Below are 24,797 nucleotides of genomic sequence, written 5' to 3'. Positions count from 1 at the left end.
AATCAAGCATGGTGGCACATGCCTGTAGTCCCAGCTACTCAGAAGGCTGAGGTAGGAGGAGTGCTTCAGCCTGGGAGGCAGAGGTTACAGTAAGCTGAGATCGCACCACTGTGCTCCAATCAGGAGGACAGAGCAAGAATCTGTCTCAAAAATAAATATATAAAAATAAATAAATAAATAAAATGCCCTGCAGGCCCCCATGAGCTCAAGACACATGGGGCTAAGAACCAGTCAGGAATCCCATGTACTCACATGCTTCCTGAGCTCTAGGATGGGGTTCCACTGTGCTGATGACACTGCCATTCCAGTTGTCCCAGGTAAGCAGGAAAGATTTCAGGCATGTTCTTTCCTCCTCCTTGCTTCCAAGAACCTTTAAGCTTCAAGCACTCCTCCCTCCACTCCCCAAGAGCCTCCGCCTCCTCTACCACTAGGATGGCAGGTTTTACAGCCTGACCTACAATTAGATTCTGCTGGGAATCCTAGGAGAATTGATCCAGCCAATTAAGTCAGGAAATTGCTCTCTAAATTTAACATGTCCGTCAATCTCATCCAAAATGGCAGCATTGATCTGTTGGGCTGAGGCTTTGAGGTTATCTTTATTTAATCCAGCAAAAACTATATTAGGCTTCTCCTACCTCACAGATTTGCCTGTTTCTCAATTTTGATTTTATTAAACTCAGCAGTATAAATATCTCATAAAATAATTCTCATCAACACTCTCCCGCTGGACTCATACCCTGGAGCTGTTGCCTGGAAGAGATGCTGAAGGAGCAGGCAGAACTCTCTCCTGTTTTGTTGCCTTTGGTGTACCTTATGTCCCCACTTGTGAATTTGCTTATCCCCAACATCTTTTCCAAAAAGGGTGTAGGGCAATGTATGTGTACATTGTGTGTGTATTTCCATTCCACAAATGGAAAGATATCATCTATTAAAGATAAGGCTACTTGGGGCATTTCCTCCGCCTTGAGAGACCATCTGCCACTCTGATGCATTGCTCAGATTGCCTAGACTATGCGAGAGGAGGCCACGCACAGATGCACAGAGACATTTGGGGACTGGATATCATCTTTAATTAATAATGCCACAGCCCAATGTCTTTTTTGTTGCTGTAGCAAATTGTGATTGTGTGTGTGTGTGTGTGTGTGTGTGTGTTCCTGAACAGATAAAGGGCCAGCAGAGACTCCCAAGCAGGTCTCAGCCAACAACTCTGTTGAGCAGCAACTGGAAGATAGTCTCCATAGAGGCACAGAGGCCAGACGTCTGCCTCCTATGGCATTGATCCTCTCTCCTGGGCCACTTTTCGTGCACTGAGGGCAAGGCTGAGGCCTGTACCAGCCCAGATTAAAGGACTTCTAAGCACAGGTCAGCCTCCAGTTCCCAGTACTCACTGCCTCTGACCAGAGGGATGCCCTGGGTAGAGTATAGACTTCCAGGCAGAGGTGGATAACTTGCGCTGGCCTTGGTCTCATGTCACACTGGGGCAGCACCACAATGGCCCAGCCCTGGCAGAAAATCCAGAGCTACTGGAGCCACTTGATTGATTACTTTCAGAGATAATCAGGATGTAGCACAGGCCTTTTTGGGGCCAGCTGGAGAAGGCCAGACTCAGTTTGTGGGGGCCACAGGAAGTTGTCTCCAACCCAAACTTAAAAGTCTGCCCTCTTGCCATCTCCATTCTCCAATTCCTCAAATGCCCAGTAGGTCCACAGGCCAGGCATGGCAGCGTAGTGTCAGCGTGACAGTGGGTTGCAAGGTAACCATGAGAGACCTGGGCTGAACTGGACCTGCGGCCATATGCCAGCCTGAAGCCAGCCCTTTCCCCCATGGTCAACGCCAGCCAGAGCTCTCTGAAGCCGGATGGGACCCCCCACAGGCAAGGCAGCAAGTTCTTGGCCTAGTGCAGGAGGAGAAAACCAAACTGGCTCCACTGTCCCATCTCCACCTGCTCTGTGCCTTACGAAGGCAAGAAGCCCAAGTCCCCAGGACAGCGGTATCAGCTGTTGGGGAAGCACCGTTGTCCAGGTGAGGCCTCGGGCCGGAAGCTGTGTTTGTTCAGGGGGCTTGGGTAGTAGGTAGTCGTGTACACATTGGTCTGCTGCAATGGGTAGAAGTTGGCTCTGTCATCAGGGATCAAGTTATTCTTGTTCAGGGTCTGTGGGAGGAAGAAGGAACCAGAGAAAGGGGTGAGGGAACACACAGGGAAAGGGAACAGGCCAGGACAAGGAGTCCAGAAGCCAGCCATGAAAGAACACTCAGACTGCGGATCCAGTGCTCTGTTCACACCACCACTGCCCAGTTCCGCCCAGCTGAGGGCCAGAACCCCTGGGCTCTTCACCCTGCCCTCCTACCCTGCCCTGTGCTTCTACAAGAAGTCTCCCACCTTGAACTCCATGGGTGTGTACTTTTCATTCTTCGGGGTGCCTCCGCCCTTGTAGTGCAAGTGGTTGGGGGTGGCAGGATGGACCAGTGTGGACTCCTGGGACTGACGCTGGCAGTGCTGGCAAGACAGGTACACTGCCAGGGTCAGGAGCCCAGAGCCCAAGAAGCAGGAGACGCCCGTGGCCACCAGGTGGATGAGATTGAACCCTGGGGGAAGAGAGGCAGGTAGTAAGATAAGGGCCACTGTGAAGAGGACAGACTCCTGCCTGCCTCCCTGGGAGCAGAAACAGCAACAGGAGGCTCTGAGGCATCCTGGAAAGGGCTCTGAGGCCACAGCCAGAGGAAACAGGGAGGCTGGGGAGGCTGTCAATGGGGACCTCTTTCACAAGGTACCCTGTGGCTCAAGTCAGAGGTGGCAACCAGAGGGTCTAGAGTCAGATGACCCTTCCTTGGGTACAGACTGATGATGGCCTCCTAGCTGGGGGGCATGGAGGGAACTGCCCAGACCACCCTACACACCATCTCAAAGCAGTGGGGATCCCAACAAAGCTTGGCTGTCTGGAACAGGATGTGGAAAGAGTCCAGACTTTGGAATGGGGTGCCGGAGGGCTGGGAGGACCGCAGCATAAGGTAGGGGTGGTTTCTTTTACCTGCACAGCCGGTGGCCTCCTCCATGCTGGAGGCTGGCAGGATGACTGCAGGAAGACCAGCGGACAGGGTGTCAGGGGCAGAGACGAGAGGAGGGGGGCCCTGCAGGGTAGGCGTAAGCCTGGGAGGACCTCTAGGTCAACGCTCAGCCATAGGACTGGGCGTGGGGGCCTTCATTCCCCTCCGTCTCTCCTCAGACCCCACCTCTGAGAAGGGCTAGCCCATCCACAGGATGAGGAGGGCCCAAACCCTAAATGTGCGCATGGAGGCAAATATGGGAGTTTTCTTTCGGCATCTCCTTCCCTCCACCTCCATGTTTCATCCTGCGCCCCCTGCTCCCCACCAGGACACAAGCTTCAGAAGAAGAAGGAAGTCGGGAGTGCAGGCTGGGAAGAGTTGCTGTGCAGTTGCTGGCAGGGAGACCTACCAGGGATCTCGCTGTAGGGGCAGGGGCGGCTCTGGCTGCTGTTTCCAGCACAGGCGCTGGGCCCTGGGAGGAGCTCCTCACAGTGCCGGCTTCTGCTCTGGGCTCCGTCCTCAGTGCACGTACTCCACTCAGACCAGGGCGACCAGCCTTCTGGGGATTGTGGGTAGGATGAGGTTAACTGCCCAGGGCCCCCCTGGTGGGTCCGTGGCGCTTCCCAGCCCTGGCGGGATGTGCCTCGTACCTGGGCAGGCCTGTGTGGCACATAGTGCCTCCTCCGTATGCAGCCCGAGACAGATGTCCTCACCTGGGGAGGGTGCGGGGCTGGTGCAGGAACGTGTGCGTTGATAGTGACCCCCACCACAGGAAGCTGAGCATGGAGACCATGAGGTCCAGCAGGACCAAGCACCCCGAACTGCAAGGGGACGGGGTGTGTGAGGGGCTGTAGGGGCAGGCAGGGCCCAAGACAGTCTTCCATCCCATACCAGCCCAGACCACTTTGCCCTGCCACCCGCCACCCAACAGTCCACTGTTAGGAAGTGCCCCCACCCCATCCGGCAGGTGAGGGAAACGCAGGAAGCAGCAGAGACACCCGGAGGGAGAGTGACCGACTCCACCTCCAATCTAGCTTCTTACCTGTCTAACTCATTAAGAAGGGTGAAAAAAAAAAAAGGGACAGGGAGGATAAGTTGAGGCCCTACTCCACTGGAGTAGGCATTGCATCTATGGCCGGGGCAGAAATTTGCTCTGGGGGTCCCTAGCACATAGTTGGCAGGGAGAAGGGGTCACCTGGGCATTGGGGTTCCTGGGTAGGCCTGGGGCGGGGGACGGCGGCCTCCAGGATGACAGGGTTTCCCTAGGCCAAGGATTCCTTCCGTGCAGGGTTACCTGGGCAAGCCTGGGGGTTGCAGTCCTGGTACTCGGCAGCATCGCCCACGCAGGGCAGGCCCCCGTTGCGGGGCTCCGGGTTAGTGCACGTTCTCTTGCGGACGCGGAAGCCCAGCTCGCAGTCCCGGGAGCAAGACGACCACGGGCCCCAGGCGGCCCAGCCCCCGCTCACCGTGTGCGGGGAGGTGCTCCCGCTGCGCAGGAGGTCCTCCACCAGGGCTGCGGAGGGGCTAGGCCTCAGCGACTGGGCGCCTGGCCACCCCGACCCCGGCCTGGGCCTCCCCGGGCTCCCGCCCCCGCCCTCACCGCTCCGGGGCTGGGAGAGAGGAAGGAGGGGGGCGCCGGGCGCGGGGCGGTACCGTCGGTGTCGCAAGCGGCGGAGCCGTCCGCGGGGCAGGTCCTCGTCTCGGTCCTTCTCCTGCCGAACTGCAGGCCGTGCGGGTCTGCAAGGGGCGCGCGGCAGGTGAAGCGGAACCGCTGCTCCTGCCGCGCCCCACCCTGCGTCACGTTCACGGGCAGCCACGGCGTCCAGGGGGTGTTGCGCCGCACTTCGGGGCAGCCCTCGGGGTTGCACGTCTTGAACTCCTGCGGGTGGCGGCGGAGGCAGCTTTAGAGCCCCGCGGCCTCCAGGCCCGCCCTCCCCTTAGCTCCAGTCCCCCACACCGCGCCCCTGGCCCACGGCCCCAACCCTCACCACGCCGCAGCCCAGGCAGGAGTTGCCGTTTTCGCAGGCCCGACGCCGCGACTGCACGCCGCCTCCACAGTTGCTGCTGCACTTGCTCCAGGAGCCCCAGGAAGCCCAGAAGATGGGCACCGGGCAAGGCGTGTTCTCGTTACAGAACCTGGGGTCGGGGCAGAGGCATCAATCCAGGGAGGGGGACCCCCTTCCCTGACGAGAGGTCCCTAGGAGTGCAAGACCGGAAAGGACGAGAGTCCCCGGGATCACGAGGAGAATCCAGGCCACTTTCTGGGGGGCCGGGAAAGTGTGGGACCTCAGAGCAAGCCTGTACTCCCTCACCGCTCCTCCCGGCTCTTGCCCACGCAGATGCGGCCCCCGTGGCGGGGAGCAGGGTTGCTGCAACTTCGCTGGCGGACCTGGAAGCCGATGCCACAGGACGTGCTGCACAGCGCCCACGATGACCACGGGGTCCACGCCCCATTCCTGGCGGGGTGGGAGGGGACAGAGACAGATGCCCCTCTGAGCCCTAGCTTCTTAGATCTAGTCTGTCTCTGGGCCGATGTATTTTCTACTGCCGTCAGAAAGGGCTGGACAGTGACATAGAAATATCTTCTCCTAAACAGGTCATCTCAGGCAGACTCGCTCATCCATCCGTTCATTTATTCCTCCTTCAGACATGTATCGAGAGCCTTCTTCTATATATCAGGCTGTGCTCAGGACTAAGGACGTATCTCACAAGGAACAAAAGGGCAGACTCTTTAGAGAAGAAGGCCCTAGTCCCCTTTCCAATCTGCAGCCTCCCTTTCAGCCTTCCTGGCTGGTCCTAATCCTTGCACTGAAACCAACACTCTGGCCTCAGACACTGCTCACTCATGCCTACTCTGACTCCAATTTTCAAATCTGGGCTCTACCATTTGCTGGCTTTGAAACCCTGGGCAAGTTACCAGAACCTTCTGTGCCTCATAGTACTCTTAACTTTAAGGATAATGATTGTATTCCTACCCCCAAGAGGTTGCTGTGAGGGCTACATTAATAAATGTGTATGAAATAGTTTTTTTAAGAGTGTCCAAGGCTGGGTGTGGTGGCCAATGCCTGTAATCCCAGAGCTTTGGGAGGCTGAGGTGGGAGGAACACTTGAAGCCAGGAGTTTGAGACCAACCTAGGCAATATAGTGAGACTCCTGTTTCTACAAAAAAAAATTAAAAAATTAGCTGGATATGGTGTGGGCACCTGTAGTCTCAGCTAATCAGGAGGTTGAGGCAGGAGATTACAGTGAGCCATGATCACACCACTTCACTCCAGCCTGGGCAACAGAGTGAGATGCTGTCTCAAATAAAAAAAGTGTCTAAAATTATGGCTTAGTTATTTTATGGAGTCCCCAGGTACCAGGCACTGTGCAAGCTCTGTATATACCGTATCTCATTTAACCCTCCCAACAACTCTTGGGTGGGTACTATAATCCTCACTAACAGAAGCTCAGAGTGGTTAGGTGGCTAGGCCACAGCCACACCTCCAGACAGTGGCAATCCGGGATTGGCACTAGATTTGCTTGCCTTGCCACCATCCCATGCTCTTCCTCATGTTTGGGATGAGACTTACTGAGGCTCGCTTTTGTCTAGGAGTGACCTCCATGCCCTCCCAGCATTCCTCTTTGCATCAGGAGTCACCAAGAGATAGAAACTTCTCTCTCACTAGAGAGAAACTCCCTCAGGGCTCAGGTTTCCTGCCTCAGATATTAGACACCTATCTAGTCCCCAGCACAGTCCTGAAGTGGTTTCTGTCCCTTAGTGCAAACACCCGAGTGAGGGGGCCCCATTTCCCTAGTTCTCCCCATCCTGGTCCAAGGCAGACACCATGCGAGCCCTGTCCTCACATACCTGGAGCAGTTGGCGATGTGGATGGCTGGCCCCAGGCAGTCAAGGCCCCCACAGCGGGGTCGAGGGGAGTCGCAGGATCGGGCTCGACACAGGCAAGAGCCTGAGTTGTCCCCATCCAAGTGCTCACATGGCTGCCATGGTGACCATGGGCCGAAGCCCCCATCCCGTGTCACATTCCGCACCTGCAGACACACATGGGGGACAGTACCCCTATTATCCAAGGCAAGGGCAGGGAAGTCACAAGATCTCAGGGGATTGGGGCAATATTGGTGGGGAGTCATAGCCTGAATTGAAGGAGGGGTCTGAGATGGGAGGACACAAAGGGATTCTCACAGGACAGGCGGTGATGTTCTGGGTCCAGAGGCTCATGTTGGAGCTGTCCTCGAGCGTGCTGCAACGTTGCTGCTTCCCGTCCCAGCCACAGTACGGGTCCCGGGCCCCCAGGCATGCCCTGCCAGACAGACGTCCTGGGACTCAAGCCCACTGGCTTCCCAGCCTCACCTGCACCTCAGGAACACACCTGAACACTCCCCTCTGTGCACCACTTTCCATCCATTTGTCCTCCATGATAATAATGAAGTTCACTGAGCCTTTACTGTGTGTAAGGCATCATTTTAAGCACTTCATAAGCATGAATTAATTTAAATCCAGCACCCCAGTGAAGTGGGTACTGTTATTATCCCCATGTTATCTGGGGGAAACCCAGTGACCTGACTCAGGACTCAAACCCTCATCCTCCAGAGACTGCACGTTTAAAAGAGATGGCACTGCTTTCCCCAAATATGGGTGCCCCATACTCCTCACCCACAGCCACAGGTGCAGATGTGGTTAACAGGAACCTAAAGAGGAAATGCCTCCCTGGCACATGCTGTGATCATAGAGTCATAAAACATTAGAGATGGAAAAAGCCTTACAGATGGTTTAATCCAGCCATTCTCAACCCTGGCTGCACATTAGAATCACCTGAGGAGCTTTCAAAACATACCAATACCTGAGCCCACCCCGCTCAACACTCTCTGGGGGCAAAGTACTGTTTAAAATCTCCCTGGGTGATTCTAATGGGAGCCAGGCTGAGAACCTCCGGGATCCACTATACAACCTTTTCATTGTACCATGGCAAGGAGATAAGTAGTTTCCCTGAGATCACACAGATCATAGGTGGTGGAGCTGGTCCCAGACCTAAGCTTTCTGACCATGCTTTTCCCCTCACACTTCTGCTTCCCACGGGAGGTTGTGTCTGATTTCACACACTGAATATGAGCCCATCCCTCAAAACACAGCACAGGATCAGCAGACACCTGGGTACTGTCCATGGTCACTTGGAGCACCCACATGCTTGTGCTGCTTAGTGGCAGGAATCAGAGTCTAGTGCTTTAGCATCGTGAGAATGAGCTCAAGCTGTAGGAGGTCACATCCCAGTTCTCGGTTCCCCAACCCTGAGGGCTGGTCTCTCTACAGTGGCCCCAAAATGATAACTGGTTCACACACTGATGCATGCCCCAAATGCCTCCACTTCTCATAGTCCAGAGCTCCTTTCTTCTTTTTCTCCTTTTGATGTCTTCATGTAATTTTTTAACAGCAAAATCTAATCTCCAGTAGTAGGACTTCAAAGGGGAGAAAAAGTCTATGGGAATTATGGAATCAGGCTTTGCTATCCATTACTAAGTACAGAGAGTATCCAATCCTGGTGCCAGAAGGAGGGTCCCTCCAACATTCAGCCCACTGCCAATCCTGGGGGATACCTCGATCCCTCTGGTTCCTGTCCCCAGCTTCCACCCCCTTCTGAGCCAGTCTGCTGAAGAGGGTCTGGAGAGAGCACTAAGCAGGAGCTCAGAAATTGGAGGTTGGAAAACAGAAGAGGCTTTGGAGAAGGAGGTACCGGACCTCAAAGAAGATGGAGCCTGGTGGGGAGTTCACACCATTCTGTGAGTTTGCTGAGGGATCTTCCCATTAGACAAAGGGGCCAAAGATGCCTAGGGCTAAAGAGATACACCAAAAGCAAACAAACAGATGAAGAGCTAAGAGTTGCAGCTTTTGGCGTCCCTGGGGTAGAATTTTTCTTATCTCTTGAAGCTTCAGGGAGAGTAACCTGTCAGATGAATTCTTAACTTGCAGTGAGTTCACTAGATCATGTCAGGCCCCAGAGAAAAATGAGGTTAATTATACAAAGAAGAGGGTGGGGCTTCTCCTTGTCACCAAAGGAGGGCAAAGAAGACAGTACTGTCTGCTGCTCGGGGCCAACCTGCAGCCTCATATAAGTGAGGCAATCATGGAAGCCCGGTGAGCACACTGGCCCACCCAGGAATCCAGAATACTTAACTGTTGCTTGGGAATCTGTTTCCAGTTTATTCACTCAAGGACAATTTGGGTAAAATGTACAAGATAAGTGTGGTCATATTTTCCTCTGGGATCAATGGTTTGATTTGAGGGTGTTTCATCAGCAGAGTCCATCAAACTGGACATCGTGGGACTACATGCAACACATGTACACAAGTAGTCCCAGCGACCTGTGGTTTTGAGACTCCACTTACTGGCTGACATTGGGATCAAGAGGTCTGCTAGCAAATTCAACCAATGAGAACTCAGCAAAGCCCACTCCTGAATTTATTTCCTTCAGCCCTCAAAAAGGGGTATCAACCTCTAGAGGCAGCTGATGTGGCATTTCTAAGTGACACAAATTAACTGGAAAAAAGAATTAGCCATACCTAGTGACTAATAATAATAATAAACAATATTCTATTCATCAAAAACAAATGTCTGTCAGCAGAGAAAATGGGTAAGAGAAGAAAACCCGAACCAGCTTATATAAGACAAATGCAGAAGATTCTGGAGAAATGCAATTGGCCTCTTGCTCCTTCTTCCATCTAGAGCCTAACCAGTTTTACAGCAGGAGTTCCCAGTCTTCACTGCAAATTAGGATCTCCTGGGCATCCTTTAAAAAGCGTAAGCAAACAAAACAAAAAGCCCACTAACCTATACTTTGGCTTTTTGGACTGGAATAGGCCCAGGCACTGGAATCTTCTAAATACCCCCCAGGTAACTCTGCTGTGTACCTATGGTTGAGAACTGCTGTGCCAGGGGCCACTTTTGCCGAGATTCCCAAGCCAAGTGATGAAGTGTCTTGTCCTTCCAAACCATGGCAGAATAGGAAAGAAGAAAAACATGGAGTAGATGCTGGCTCCAGCCTCCTTTCTCCAAGCCCTCTCACCCCTTCAGCTTCCCCTGCCCTCAATTAAGTCCCAGAGAAGAAAGAGGATACCAGATTCTCCATGGATACGCCTGCCTTGCCCCTTCCCTGGCAGCCTGAGGGGACCCTTGAGGCTTCTTGGGGCCAGTGCCCGAGCTCTCTTCTCGTGAATAAAAGGGATAACTGCCTCCTTGGCTCAAGTGGAACCACGTTTGCTGCTTTTGGCCAAAGGCCACTTCAAAGCTTACAGAGCAGGGAACGCTCTTAAGAAAAATGAAAGCTCCAAGGATAAGAGACTTAAAGTGTGTCTCTGACTGTAGAAATGGGTGGCAGTTTAGAGTTCTTTTCATAAAGGAGCCATCAGACTAATAATATATCACCGTGTGTGTGTGTGTGTGTGTGTGTGTGTGTTTTGTTTGTTTGTTTGTTTTTAACTGCAGTATCTCAAGCAGCCATTACAAAAAGGAACAGGTTCATTCCATGGGCTCGGAGGCGTGACAGAGATGGATGATGGAAGTTGCAGGCAGGCCGATTCCAGCACTGTGGTGTAGTAGTCTCACAGTGGGAGCTGTCCAGGGTGGAAAAGGTATCTCTGGAGCTTGTGAGCAAAAAATGGCTGAGAGTGGGCCTTCCCTGTGCTCATGCGGCAGCCAGGGGAGATCTGTGAATGAGTTGGGGGTAGAGGACCCCTCTCAAAGGCAGGGTGAAAGGCATGCTGGAAGGAGGAAAGGGGTGGTTCATGCATAAAACACCCGCTTTGCAGAGCCAGTCAGCAGTTTATTCCCCAGCTCCTCCTCGTGGGAGCACTGATCTCTCTCTGGTCAGGCCAGGTCTTGGAGGTGCCCCGTGGGGCTGAGATTCTTCCTGAGTGAAAAGAGGCAGTTGGAGATAAGCCCCTGGATCCTGGGCAGAGGAGGGAGCCTGAAGAGGCCTCTGCTTACCCACCCTTATCGTCCTGCCAGTTTTGGAAGGCATGAGGGAAAAAGCATGAAATGTCTATCCTAGGACACAGTAAAACCTTGTGACAACACACCCCACAACAGTGCAAATTCTAATATATTGTGGCAGTTGGCTCCCAGACGCCTGGAGTGCACAGCTTGTTGACTGTGTGTACTTGCTGTAGCCATTTTTCTAATCTTCCGATAATGTGACCTTGCATTTCACACTTTTTGGATTCACCTATAGTTTTTTAGCAGGGTTTTCACTGTACACATCAAGGGCTCCTATCCCAAAGTCAGGAAACCAAATAGGATGAAAGCACCAAACTCCAAACTGACCTCTTTCTGCCTTGCTCCAGGGCAAGAGTGCAATGGGCACACTACACAAGCTCCCCAGCCCCTCTCTGCAGAACGTGAGCGCAGGCCTCCCTAGCACACCCCACTGGAGCTGAACATCCCAGCCCCTTTCCTTCCTCCCGTCCACTGCAGGCCCCATTCCTTCAGATCTGGCTTAGAGCCATACTAGCCCACCTGGACCATCCACCTGCTACATGACAGTGCTGTTCACCACTGTCTGATTGATCTTTTCACACAGCCTGTGACTGCACTCCACTGCTCTAGGACCACTCCAGTGCCCACAGCCACACGATTCAAGTCAAAATCCTCCCTTGGCCTTCTCAGTTGGCTTCAATCCAGTTTCCAGTCCCATTCCCCATGTTTCTCCTGAGTTTCACCAAACTCCTCTCAAGCCAAACAATCAGTCAACTGAAGGATCAGTCATGTGTGGAAGGCCACTTGGTACCTTGGGCTGGGTGGGGCTCCCTGGTGGAGTATAAAAAATACTGGGACACTGGGTTTGCCTTTAAGGATTTACAACCTCTTGGAGAACAAGTCATATGTGAAAGCCTGTGATTCACTTCCAAGCTGTACTGACTATATTCAGTGAGACTCCAGAGGGCCTATGAGGCTGGAGGGCTCCTAAATGCATTTGGGGAGATAAAAAGTAATAAAGATACCAGCTACCACCTGTGATTTGCTGCACTGGGCACTTCGAATACTAGTCCCAATCCTTACAACTCTGCCTGTTAAACATCATTTGCTCCATCAAATGTCTCCCCATTTTCCAGATGAGAGAGCCGAAGCTCAAAAAGATTCAGTTGTTCAAGATCATATGGTTAGTAGATGATGGAGTTGAGATGGAGCCCCAGGTGTGTCTGGTTCCACCATGTGAGTCCTTTCCCCGACACCCGACCATCTCTCCCCACATGTCTGATATAGGCCGAGGTTCTCTTCCTACCCAGATATCTGGAGAGCTAAGGGAAGTCAGTGTTTGGGGCCTATTTCTCTTGCCTTCTCTCACACCAACAGTCTTACAAAGTGCCCTGAACATGGTAGGTTTTAGTAAGTGTGTGGTGTCTCACTGATGGAGACTTGTGTTGGGGCTGAAGGGAGCTGGAGTGTCTGCCCTGAGACTCCCCCTCCTTGGCTGCCTCACCAAGATCATCCAGCTCTTCTTGGCCCCACAGGCCTCTGCCCAGCTCCTAGCACACCCCGTTGGAGCTGAAGAACAGCCCTGTATCATGGATACCATTTGTCTTCCAAATCTTGAGGACAGATGGCACAGCCAGGACTCTCGGTTGCAAAGGCCACAGAAGCTCACGTGGCTGTGGTGGTGCCAGCTTCTGAGTATCATGAAAATGAGGCGATGCAGCCTGGGAGAGCCTTGGGTGGTAGGAGTCTGGGCTGCATTTCCATTTGGCTTTGGAATAGGCTTTGGTTTCCCCCTTAAACACTGATGCCACAGTTGTCAAATCTGTGAGTCCACTTGAAGCTATGGCATGAAGAACCAAGTTCAGAAGCAGTGGGAAGCCAGGGCAACTCCTCCACGTGGCGCCTCACCTCTGCCCTACCTGCAGCAGCCCTCTCTACCTCTTCTAAGGAAGGAAGCAAGGGGAGCAAAAACGTGGGGCTCACTGAAAGCATCATCTCCATCTGCCCCCATATCTGGGCAATAAGTGCTGTGGCTTCAAAGATAAAGACGTCTTTGTACAGAAGGGACTGAGAATAAATCAAGTGGGCTAGAGATGGTTGACTGGCCCTAGCTATGTGTTTGACAACAGGGATAACAACAGCCGCCCACCAAAATTTGCTAAGCACACACTTCCTCCAGGTACTGATAAGTTCTTTATGGAGATTATCTCAATTAACCCTCACAAAAACCCTGCAAGATGTTTTACGAGCAGAGAACCAAGGTTCAGAGAGGTGGAGTGACTTGGCTAAGGCACACTAGTGGAGACTGCAGGGACCGACCCCAGGTCTCCCGGGTCCAAAGCCCAGCCTCTTAAGCGCCGCCTCCGCAGTGGGGGCCTCGGGAGCCGCCCCGGTCCCGGCTTACCCCTGGCTGCGGTAGGCGGCGCACCTCTCCAGTGGGACCCGCAGGACGCCGTCGCTCAGCCCCACGAAGAGCGCGCGGGCGCTGTGCAGGATGCGCAGGCTGCGCAGGGGCTCGCGACGCCCGGGGGGCAGCACGTGCAGCTCCTCCAGGTAGCAGCCGTGGAGGCTGCGGCTCGCCGTGGACAGCACCTTCAGGATGGTGCCCGACTCTGGGGGAGAGGGGGAGCCAGATCAAGGTGGCCTTGAAGGCCCCGGAAGCTTGCAGCCCCGCCCCGTCCCTCAACCCACCCCCGACCTGCAGTCCAGGTTGGGCTGGGCGGGCTCACCGGTGCCAATGTAGAGTACATGGTAGAGCGTATCTTTAGCCTGCACCAGGTCCACCACGAGATGTGAGAAGCGCACGCTGTCCTGGGTGACACAGGGCTCGGGTGTCACCGGCTGCACAGCCTCGCTCATCAGGAAGAGGCGCTGGGCGTCCTGCAGGCTGCGCTCCGTCAGGTTCTCGTTGGGACCGGTCTCAGGCAGGGTGCCACACTGCCGCGGGGAGCCAGGTCATGAGCGCCCGGCCACCAGGGCTACCGCCTTCCCCCGCCGGCTCCCTCCTCCTGGCAACCCAGGTGGCCACAGCAGCGGACGCTGATTCTCCAGCACCCCCACCCCCAGCATCCCTGCTGGGCGTCCTGCACCCTTTCCAGGGTGGGATGCCTCTTCTTTGGAATCTAAGAACAGGAGACTGGGGAGTTGGGGAAGGAGGATCCTGCCACGGTTGAGGAAGAGGAGGGAGGAGAGCAAAGGGGACTGGACTATCTAAAAACAGATAATTTGAGTGTGGACAAGTGTCTGGTGATTTTTATGCTGTTGCTGCAGATGCCCCTCTCCTACCTTGGGCCAAGCCTGCTGTCCCTCTCCTGTGTCCTTACCAGCTCAAAGTTCTTATGATTTCTAAACCAAAGCTGGAAGCCAACCACCTTTTACTGAGCATCTCCTACATTCCAGGCATATGAACCTTCTCACATATCTGTGAGGTATTATCTCTTACAGTATTATCCCTAGTTCCAGATAAGGAAAAAGAGACTGAAGGAGGTTGGATGACTTTTTTGTCCAAGGTCACACAGAGATAGGCTAGATGGTAGGACTGCAAAGCTTGAGGTCTTTCCCAGCTCCATCCCACCCCCTGGGTGGGAAGCTGGGCGAACAGGAAAGTCGACCATCAGCAGCCTCCTCTGCCCCCTGGTTCTTTCCCCTTCTCCATTGCAGGATGGGGGATGCTCCCACTACCCACGGCTGGGCCCTGACCACACCCTGACCACTCCTAGCACTGACCACTTCCGGGAATTAGTACCCATGTTGAACACACTGTGAGAAAGCTCTGGCTAACATTCCCAAATTCCAGCCAGACAGCTTGTGTAGTGCTTTCCTGGTCCTCTACACTGTGGAGAGCTGAGGTCCCACTTCCCTGCCTCCCTGGAGGTGTGGGCTCACATTTAGAGACGGCTCCGAGCATGCTTCCTCGAACTGCCCCTCACCCACTCTCCTTTTCTCCCTCACAGTCATAGAGGCTAATACTCTCAGGGAACCATTGTGGACCTCAGAGATGGGCATGGACTGGCAGGGACAGGTCTGGTGTCTGTGCTAAGCAGTTAGGAATCAGCTTGTGGCTCGTAATCTGGGGATAAGACAGTGTGTGAAGACAGGGAAAAGGAGGAGATTCTGTACCTGGAAATTGGGGATGGGGTTGGCAATGGGGAGCCAGGCAGCCCTGGGGTTCTCCTGGTAGCGAAATGGGCCATTGAAAGCCTGGGAGATAGCACTGAGGTTGAAGGCGCAGACAGCAGAGGCCGCGATGCTGTTTCTGAAAGGCAAGAAGTGGTGGGGCAAGGCCCTCCCTGTAAGACCTGGCACCCTCCTCATAAACCCCACAGCCAGCTGTCATGTCCAATTCCCAAGGCTCTGTAAGCAGCTATGATGAGTCTGGCACACCACAGGGGGATCTCAAAGGGAGGAGATGTGGTCCTCACACTCTGTAAACCCCCTGGGAACGATCCACTGACAAGGAGCACTGGTGAATCCTTCTGTGCTGCTGCCTCCCTCCTTCCCTCCCTTATCCAGCGGGAGGCTGAAATACAGTGGCTTTCAAACATTGTAGTCCATGGCCCATGGTAAGAGATATATTTTACCCTACAACTCAGTATAATATGCACACATCCATAAAGAAGTTTTATGAACTTACCCTTACTAAATATGTTAAGACTCTGATATTTTATTTCATTCTACTCTGATTTATTTATTTACAAAAGCTGGTTACCAAATCACTGATTTATGCCGTAGCCTGCCACACCCTGAGTTCAGATGACCCAGGAGACCCTTTCAGTCACAGAAGCATGTTTCCATGAATCTTACATGAAGAGCTCACAGAGAGGAAACCACCATACCAAACGCCTTCAGTTATATTCTTCGCATTTAGTTCTTCTCCCAAGTGTGTCCGTTTCTCTCCACCTCTGCCTGGTTTCAGCCCCACTCTAGTCCCCTGAATGCTGCATTGTCCTCCTGGTGGTCTGCCTGCAGCCTGTCTAGTCTCCTAATCCATTCTCCACATGGCAGCCAGAGTGGTGAGCATTTCAAAATGCACCTCCGAGCTGGTTGCTGGCCTGCTTCAAACCTGTCAATAATTTCTCCTTGCTGTTAGAATAAAGATTAAAGCAGTCTGCAATGTCCTTTGGGACATACCCTCCCTGCCCTACCCCTTCACCCTCCTCTCCTGTCTTTCTTCTCCTCACCCTTAAATGTCTTGCCACACTGATCTCTGCTCAGCTCCTGAAACATTTCTTCCCACCTCCAGCCTCTGCACATGTTCCCTCAGGCTGGAATGCTCCTCTCCCTTAGTTTATTCCTATTCATCTTATAGATGTCACTTCCTACAGGAAGCTTTCCCTGATCACCACTCCTCTATACTGTTAGAGGCTTTTCTGCATACTGCCCTTTCCCTTTGTAGCATTTATCATGATTAAAATATGTTGTTTAATATCCATCACCCTGTTTAAGCTTTTAAAGGCAGAACCATGTCTGCTTTTGCTCCCTGACGCCGCAACCCTACAAGAACAAGCACCTGCATGGAGAAGGCATGCAATAAATACACTATTTAGAATCCACACTGATGGCGTCAGTTTCGATGCCTCTCCACCTACTCCTGACACTCATCTCGGTCCACCCCCTCACACTGTCTTTCCTATAGCTAGCCTGGCCCTCATCCAGTGCCTGCTATCTGGGGCCCAAAGTGAGCAAACACCACTCCATGGCTTATAGGCTTCTGGTGTTCCTACAAAGCACGCTGTGCCGCCAGTGCCTTCCTTGGTCTCGGTGCCCATCCATCATTGTCTATATCAGGGTGTCCAATCTTTTGGCTTCCCTGGGCCACACTGGAAGAAGAATAGTCTTGGGCCACACATTAAATACACTAAACACTAACGATAGCTGATGAGAAAAAAATATATATATTGCCGGCCGGGCGCGGTGGCTCACGCCTGTAATCCCAGCACTTTTGGAGGCCAAGGCAGGTGGATCACGAGGTCAGGAGATTGAGACCATCCTGGCTAACACAGCAAAACCCCATCTCTACTAAAAATACAAAAAATTAGCCAGGTGTGGTGCCACGTGCCTGTAGTCCCCCTACTCTGGAGGCTGAGAGTCAGGAGAATCGCTTGAACCCAGGAGGCAGAGGTTGCAGTGAGCTGAGATTGCACCACTGCACTCCAGCCTGGGTGACAGAGAGATACTCCTTCTAAAAAAAAAAAAAGAAAGAAAAAGAAAAAGAAAAAAAAGTATTGTAATGTTTTCAGAAAGTTTACACATTTGTGTTGGGCCTCATTCAAAGCTGTCCAGGGCCACATGCGGCCCAAAGGCTGTGGGCTGGACAAGCTTAGTCTATAGGAAAGTCACCTGTTTGGGTTAGCCTCTTACACAGAGGGAGGTTGTGGGAGCAGGGTCCCATGATCTGTGAGGGTTACTCGTCCTCACACCTAGGAAACAAAAGGGGCTGTCATTCCCAGCCTGGTTTTCCAGCACAGTCTAGGTGGGAGGTGATGGCAGGGTTACCAGAAGACTGCTGGTTAGATTGAGCCGAATCACATAGTCCTGAGGTAGGAAGGGACCTTAGTGAATTCCTGTTGAGCCTCCCTGTGGCTATTGCTGCCTGCTCCCCTCCCCCACATGGCTACATCCCCTCATCCAAGGCAGGCTTTTCCACCTTCATCACCAGCATGTTCTTCCTTCATGCAGCCTAAGCCAGATCCATTTGCTTTATTCATCTCTGGCCTAGGCTTGCCCTTCTCAGCAACCCAGAACACGTGCTTACCGCTCCAAAAGCAGTAAGTCACAAAATCCTCACATGACCCCCGGCAGGAGGCACGGCAGTCCCCATTTTATAGATGAAGCCCACCAGGCCGTGAGGCCAGGCCAGCTCCTGACATCACAGGCGAGGGGCTGGCAGAGGGCAGGACTCACACGTTGGTTGTGAAAACTCCGTAGATGAGGTCCTCCTCCGGCAAGTGGAAGGCACTCTGCAGCTCGTTATAGTAGAAGGGGACCTCGCCTGGGCGGGAGCAGTTGAGCCGGGCCTTCATGAATGTGGTCCATGTGTCCTCCAGCAGGAATCGGCCCCCCACATCATTCTTGCACACACGGGCCACGCGAGAGTACACGGTGCGTCCACAGTCATGCTCCACTGCGTTCTCCCGCAGGAAGAAGTATGCAAACAGCCCAATATCATAGGCTGCCACGAAGTTTGGCTCTGGGTGGGCAGAAGAGGAACAAGGGGCAGGGCAGGCCAGGGGGGAAGAAGATAGCAGAGTCGGGAGGACTCAACTACTTCAGTTTTCCCAGATGGGCATCCTGACATCCCTCTCTCTGCAAGCTTGGTGACCTGGGGGCCCTAACTAACTCGCTTCCCACTTCCAATACCAAGTGCAGCTATAATATTAAACATGTGCTACCGCCCACCTGTCACTGGGTGCCAGACACTATCCTAAGTACTTTATGTGGATTAATCCAGTTGATCAACATATGAGGTAAATCCTGTGATTATCCCCATCTTACAGATACAACCTTGTGGCACAGAGAGGTTAAGTACTTGCTCAAGGACACACAGCTATTTAGGTTGGTTCAAAAGTAATCGCAATTTTCACCATTACTTTTAATGGCGAAAACCGCGATTACTTTTGCACCAATCTAATAGTTAGTGAGGAAGCAGGGGTTCAACCCCAAGGGTTAGGAAACTCATATGGCCCTTTCCATAACCTCTCTCTCTTTCTTTCTTTTTTAAGAGGCTGGCTCTTGCTCTTTCACCCGGGCTGGAGTTCAGGGATGTGATCATAGCTCACTGCAGTCTCAAACTCCTAGGCTCAGGGCATCCTATCACCTCAGTCTTCTGAGTAGGTAGGAATACAGGCATGCATCACCATGCCTGGCTGATTTATTTTTTATTTTTATTTTTAGAGACAGGGTCTTGCTATGTTGCCCAGGCTGGTCTCCAACTCCTGGCCTCAAGAGACGTTCCTGCCTCAGCCTCCCGAAGTGTTAGGATTACAGGCATGTGCCACTATACCTGGCCCCATAATTTCTTCTTATCCATAACTTGTTTTCCTAAACAATTCGTAATTATCTCCCTCTCTCCTAATAGCCCATCCTCCATCTGTTCTGTGGCCTCGGGACATCATCTGTGATTTCATCTGGGGCCCATCTCTAGCATGCTCCGGTCTACTCTGCCCTACTCTGGACCTCTTCCTTGATGAGGCAAGTGGGAGCGCTTGCAGAGGTTGGCAAGAAGGAGAATGAATGGGGGGCTCAGGGTGGGCTGGTGGGATCAGAATCAGGGGAGTCCCCACCCCTGGCACTGGGGCCTCCTTACCATTGAGCCACTTGGAGTTGTACTGGGCAGTGCGAAGCGGTGGCCCACTGCCCAGGCTGCGGTAGATGGCAGGGTCCCGACCTGAGAAGTCGATGACCGTGGCCGCATAGAGCTCCCCCTGGGAGGAGATGACAGCTGTGGAGTTGTGGCGTGGGTCGTAGGGGCAGCGGGCCACACCATTGATCTTCTCAATAGTCTGGCTGAGGTTCCCCACCTGGGGACAATGGGGAGAAGGGGACACTTTTCCCTGAGGCCCTGGGGCTGCCTGTTCTTTCCATCTGAGTTTTGTTTCCTCCTGGTCCCCAGTCTCTCTGGGCCTCTCCCCTCCTCCAGCGTCATCTCACTGCCCGGGTCATGGTCCCTCTGAGGGAGCAGTCCTCCCAGTAGCTCCATCTGCTTCCAGCCCCAGTCAGGACCCTCCAAGGTAAGCCTGACCAACAAAATACAGAAGGCCCAGTTCAATTTGAATTTCAGACCAACAGGGAGTAAATTTTTAGTATAAGTTTGTCCCAAATACTTCATGGGACACATTTATGCTAAACTATCATTTATTGTTTATCTGAACTCCAAATCTAACTGGGTGTCCTTTTGTTTCTGTTTTGGGTGTCTGTTTGTTTGCAAAATTTGGCAACCCCCCTTTAAGGCTGTGTGCCTGGGCAGGAGAACCCCTGGCATGGTGTCCCCTTCAGCCTGCTCCACCCCGAGCTGCCCACCTGTCTGCTGGTGCACACAGGGGAAAAGGCATTGGTCCCACACATGAACACCTTCCGGCCGGCGACGATCAGGACTCTCACGTAGTTCTGACACTCCTCCTGAGGCAGGAAGGAAAGGAGCAGACAGCACAGCTCTCCAGGTGCGATGCTGGATATCTCACCCTCACACCATTGCGTCACGGATGCCAACAAGGATTCTAAACACTCCACTTGACCCCAGATCCACCTGTCCCGATGTCCGAGTCACATCTGTGGACGTCCCCTCCCACCAAGGTCATCTCTCCGCATCACTGCTCACTCAGATGCTTGGGACCAGCTTGCCACAGGGCTGTATCCCCACCTGCCCAAGGAGCCCCAGCTCATCCCGGCCAGGCCTCTCCAGCAGGGGACCTCATGTCCACAAAGTACCCCTCCATCCCCACAACCACAGGCCTCCTTCCAGCTCCAGGTTAGGCCCCTGGACCGCCGAGACCACGTACCTCAGTCTTCCCTTTGCTTTGGCAGGAGCGGCGCGTGTCCTCACTGGAGGCCCACTCTGTGGCCTGGGGGAGGAACACAGGAACACACAGACATCACATGGCTGTGTCATTCACTGCCACTCGCCACCAGAGCAGGCAGCAGCCAGTGTCGGGAGTGGACAGGAAGCTGTGAAGCAGGGATGGTCTGCAGTGTGAGGGCTCCTCTCACTACATCCACATGAACCTGGGAGGGCTCCCAATCTCCTTACCCAGAGGACTTTCACAGGTGGGCACCCTCATCCCAACACCCCACTGCCTGCTTGGGTCAGAGGAGGCCTGGAGGAACAGCTTCTGAATCTTTCATCATCCCCACGCAGCTCTGCCCTCAGAGTCAGCCAGGGAGCTGGAAGTGGCCGAAGGACCTTCAATCCCACCCCAGGCCCTGAGTGGGGAATGCGCCTATTCTGTGCCAGATGGCCCTCAATTGAGTGGCAGGCAGGAAGGGAGAAAAGATTTGGCAAACCCTGAATGTAGGAGATTAAATTTTCTAGTGACAACTCTGGGCTTTTTCCTTAACAGATGGGGAAAACCAAGGTTCTGTGTGACCTAAGCAAGTCACACAGAACCTCGTGTAGAGCAGGGACTGGAGCCCACATTTCTGATTCCAAAGGCTATGTGTGTTCCCACAGTCTTAAGGGCTAGGACTTCCCCTCTCCTAATTGCTCTCCTCCCTCCCACCCCCACTGTCTGCACTTTCCTTCCGGCTTCCCGGGTAGCATCGCTCATGCTCTGCCGTGGGGTAATGTGTCTGGGGACACAGCTTTCATGTGGGGACCTGCAGGACAGTGCCATGTTCTCACATGCCCATGGCATTAGGAGAGGGCTGTCCCCAACCCAGGATCCCTTCTTCCCCTTCATCTATTCTGCCTCTACTCTCTCTGAACGGCAGCTGAAGGGAGGCGTGATGCCCTCCACGTCCAGGCAATGTCAACAGCCCTGGTGTGGCTCATTATATTTCTGGGTCACGTGTATAAACATGAACTGCCTACCTGTCCTGGGAGAGGGAGCCCTGAGCAAGCAGCTCTGTCACCCAAATGGGGAGGGAAAAAAAAGAGCCCACCTGCTTTTAATTTCTAACAAGGCTGTTTCTAGCCACGAAGTTACTGCCTGCAGAGCCCCAGAGGCTGCAGTGTGGCAGGGCAGGCAGGGGGCCAGGAGAGCGAGCAGCAGGCCTCTCTCTGCTTTCCAGCCCACAGCCAACCTGCCCCAGTGATGGCTGCTTTGTGAGGCAGAGGGAGGCTGACTCTTGCACACCCTGGATTCAGGAGCTGAGTGATGAGTTTGGAGCCCAGGCTTCTGTGTCTCCCAGACCTTGGAGAAGAGCAAAGGACCCTGAGTCTGGCCACAGAGCCATGGTGTTCATCTGGACAGAAACAACTGAGCACTGTCATACTCCCAGGCTGAGCCTGATATGAGAGAAGAGAGGGACATAAATAAGAAATCTCGGGGCTTCGGGGGACAGAAAAGAGCAATGAGCCACAAACATTGCAGTTGTGCAAGCCAAAAGCCCCGGATGGTGGGTGGCTTTGGGAGCACCGCATGACCAAGGGTCCTCGAGTCTCTGAGCAGAGCAGCACATCAAAGGGTCAGCCTTCATCCCATTGAAGGGGGGGCTGTACCATAAAAGGAGTTAAAGTTATGCTGAACTCAACAATGGGACAGGCACTGTGCCAGGGACTTGACACACTTTCTCTTCGATCCTCACAGAAAACAGTGGAACACATAGCCTTTTGCTTGTTTTACAGGGAAGAAAACTAAAGTCCAGAGAGGCGGAGCAAGTTGCCCAAGGTCACACAGCTAGTAAACGGGAAACTCAAGATGTGAATCCAGACAACTGTCTCCGGAACTAAGCTCTTTCTGCCACATCCTGCAGCCTCTCACAGTGAATAGATTTCTCTAACCAAAATTTAGGCCATATGCCCCAAAAAGAGTATATATGTTTATAGAGAGAACAGCACAGAATGGCTTTTTTGAGACCATTTATTTATTTTTAATTTATTTCAAAAATTATTTTTATCAAATTAATGATGCACAGAGTTTAAAAACTTAAATAGCATTAAAACATATTAATTAAAACCCCGGCGACCCACTCCTCCCATACCCCACCCCTTTTCCCAAGGACAACCACCTTCACCTCTTTTAGTTGTTTCTCTGTTTTTTAAAATCGATTTCTAAAAAATATGTATCAATCTCAGTCTTCATCTTTTGAATTCCTGTTACAGAGGTGAAGATTTTTCCCACTTACCCACCACCATTCTTCCCCGCACCAAAGCACACATAACATTTCCCGTCTCCCCATCCTCCCATTATAATGACAGTTTTAATTAAAATCAACATTGGTATTTACAGCCAGTACCCCAGATTTCACTGAATGTATGGCACCATCAACTTGTAATATGAACCACTGAGAAAGAAAATTGCTGCCAATCAAATGCTCTTATTAGTTAAAATTTTAACATACACATATTGAAAGTGCTCTTATTCAGACATATGTTTTATCATATATCAATCTTGGCATACAAAAAATATATGGAAAATTGAGTATCCTTAAACCTTTGAATTCAGTGTTCATCTCTTCTGAATCACTTTTTAGAGTTGTCAGTGCTCATTTTTGCGTTTGTCTGTTTAGAGAACCATTCTTTGAACTACCTAGGTGTCAGTGTTGCAATAATTCTTAAAGAGCGTTCCACTCTGATCTCCACAATTTTCTTCCATACCATTGGCCTCATCCTGCAAGTCTGGACGCTTACAGAATGAGCACCATACCAAAAGATGCCCACAGGGTTTCTGACACACCAGGACTCACATTCTTCCCTCATGTGACCCTAAAATGGTCTGTGGACTGAAACGTCGAGGGGTTGCTGTTGTCTGGTCAGAACACCAGAAAAAATGACTAAGTTCACACCTGCACGGGCATGGCAACATCAAGACTGCACCTGACTGATAGTGACTGTCAGATGTCTTTGACTGAAAGACACGTCCCAACTTCAGACTCGTTAAAATGTGAAAACATGTGCACATGAGTGAGAATCAATGAAATATTCGTATTCTGAAAAGGTTTCCTTTTTTGAACAATGTTTTGTTTTTCTTGGACTGAATAATTGTCTTGATTGTCTCCATTTGCTTGTTTTGCACGGCCCTATCACTGATTTTCCCCAAATGTCCAACAGGTCTTACACATCCCTCTCAATATGATTTTTTTTTTTTTTTCTTTTTTGGAGAAAAGTCTTGCTCTGTGCCCCAGGCTGGAGTACAGTGACACGATCATGGCTCACTGCGGCCTCAACCTCCTGGGTGTTAGTCCAAACTGCACCATTTTAAGCTTCCCCACTATTTTGCAAACCTTGGTCAAAGTGAAACATTTCCCAGGCATTTGGGCTGTGAGAAACATCCTTCCTAATCACCTGACCACAAGGTAGACAAAGGCCCAACTAAAGAAACATCCCTATCATATCTCGCTGGGCAAAGGTCCAAGGAGCACTATGATGACATCCCACGGGAATAAGGGCCAGAACCGCCTCATCATGGGAACATCTTATCAATATCCCGCTGGGCAGCAAGCCATACTGCCCAGACCCCTCCCGCCCATACCTATAAGTACCCCTAGCCTGTAAGCAGCAGTGGGCTCTGGCATTAGGCTAGTTTCCCACTTCTGTGGGTTTTATGCTGGACACAAAGCCTGCATTTGCTGTTGAGCCACCCTCTTGCTGTGTGTGTGTCTTTCTTTAACCTTCACCTTCCCTTCAAAACCTAACACTGAACTCAGGTGATCCTCTTGCCTCAGCCTTCCAAGTATCTGGGAACACAGGTGCACACCACCACACTCAGCTAGTTTTTAAAATTATCTGTACACACAGGGTCCTGCTATGTTGCCCAGACTGGTCTTATACTCTTGGTATCAAGTCATCTGCTCCCCTCAGCCACCCAAAGTGCTGGGATTATGGGTGTAAGCCACCGTGCCTGGCCTCAATATGATTTTCTTACTGCATGCACAAATGATTCAGACAATCTGTAAGCTCCCATCCTCTTCCTCATCCCCCAACCTCCATCCTCCTGCCTAGTGTTCTGGCTGCTCTTGAGGCCTCCTGCTTGACTGTTAGCCTGGGACTTACCTTCTTTCCTCTCTTGCTTTCTGAATCCCATGTTTCCCGCTTTCTTGATTTATTTGCTTATTTTGGTGTAACACATCTCCAGTATCTTCCTGGGAAAAGGAACATGGTAGATCAATTTTTCAAATTCTTGCATGTCTG

At 52.2% G+C, this 24,797-nt stretch overlaps 1 protein-coding gene across 1 annotated transcript in view; it reads right to left on the bottom strand.

Moving 5' to 3' along the window:
* Positions 1-1,056: 1,056 nt before the first annotated feature.
* The window catches only part of SEMA5B (semaphorin 5B), a 52,830-nt gene continuing 29,089 nt past the window's right edge, over positions 1,057-24,797 (bottom strand). Inside the window, exons 5-22 of the mRNA XM_058438143.1 lie at positions 20,509-20,571; positions 20,030-20,128; positions 19,317-19,530; positions 17,915-18,200; positions 15,131-15,266; positions 13,741-13,948; positions 13,416-13,623; positions 7,229-7,346; positions 6,896-7,077; positions 5,358-5,501; positions 5,034-5,181; positions 4,699-4,924; positions 4,340-4,558; positions 3,696-3,866; positions 3,455-3,604; positions 3,030-3,074; positions 2,381-2,586; positions 1,057-2,152 (exon numbers count right to left, since the gene is read on the bottom strand). Coding sequence (XP_058294126.1) covers positions 1,994-2,152; positions 2,381-2,586; positions 3,030-3,074; positions 3,455-3,604; positions 3,696-3,866; positions 4,340-4,558; positions 4,699-4,924; positions 5,034-5,181; positions 5,358-5,501; positions 6,896-7,077; positions 7,229-7,346; positions 13,416-13,623; positions 13,741-13,948; positions 15,131-15,266; positions 17,915-18,200; positions 19,317-19,530; positions 20,030-20,128; positions 20,509-20,571 — 2,982 coding nt within the window. The 3' untranslated portion in view covers positions 1,057-1,993. The remainder of the gene's footprint in view (positions 2,153-2,380; positions 2,587-3,029; positions 3,075-3,454; positions 3,605-3,695; positions 3,867-4,339; positions 4,559-4,698; positions 4,925-5,033; positions 5,182-5,357; positions 5,502-6,895; positions 7,078-7,228; positions 7,347-13,415; positions 13,624-13,740; positions 13,949-15,130; positions 15,267-17,914; positions 18,201-19,316; positions 19,531-20,029; positions 20,129-20,508; positions 20,572-24,797) is intronic.

This window comes from Hylobates moloch, unplaced genomic scaffold, assembly GCF_009828535.3.
Source record: "Hylobates moloch isolate HMO894 unplaced genomic scaffold, HMol_V3 SCAFFOLD_4, whole genome shotgun sequence".
In the NCBI taxonomy this organism is placed as follows: domain Eukaryota; kingdom Metazoa; phylum Chordata; class Mammalia; order Primates; family Hylobatidae; genus Hylobates; species Hylobates moloch.
Note: the sequence above shows the minus strand (reverse complement) of the source record. Positions and strands in the feature narration are given on the sequence as shown.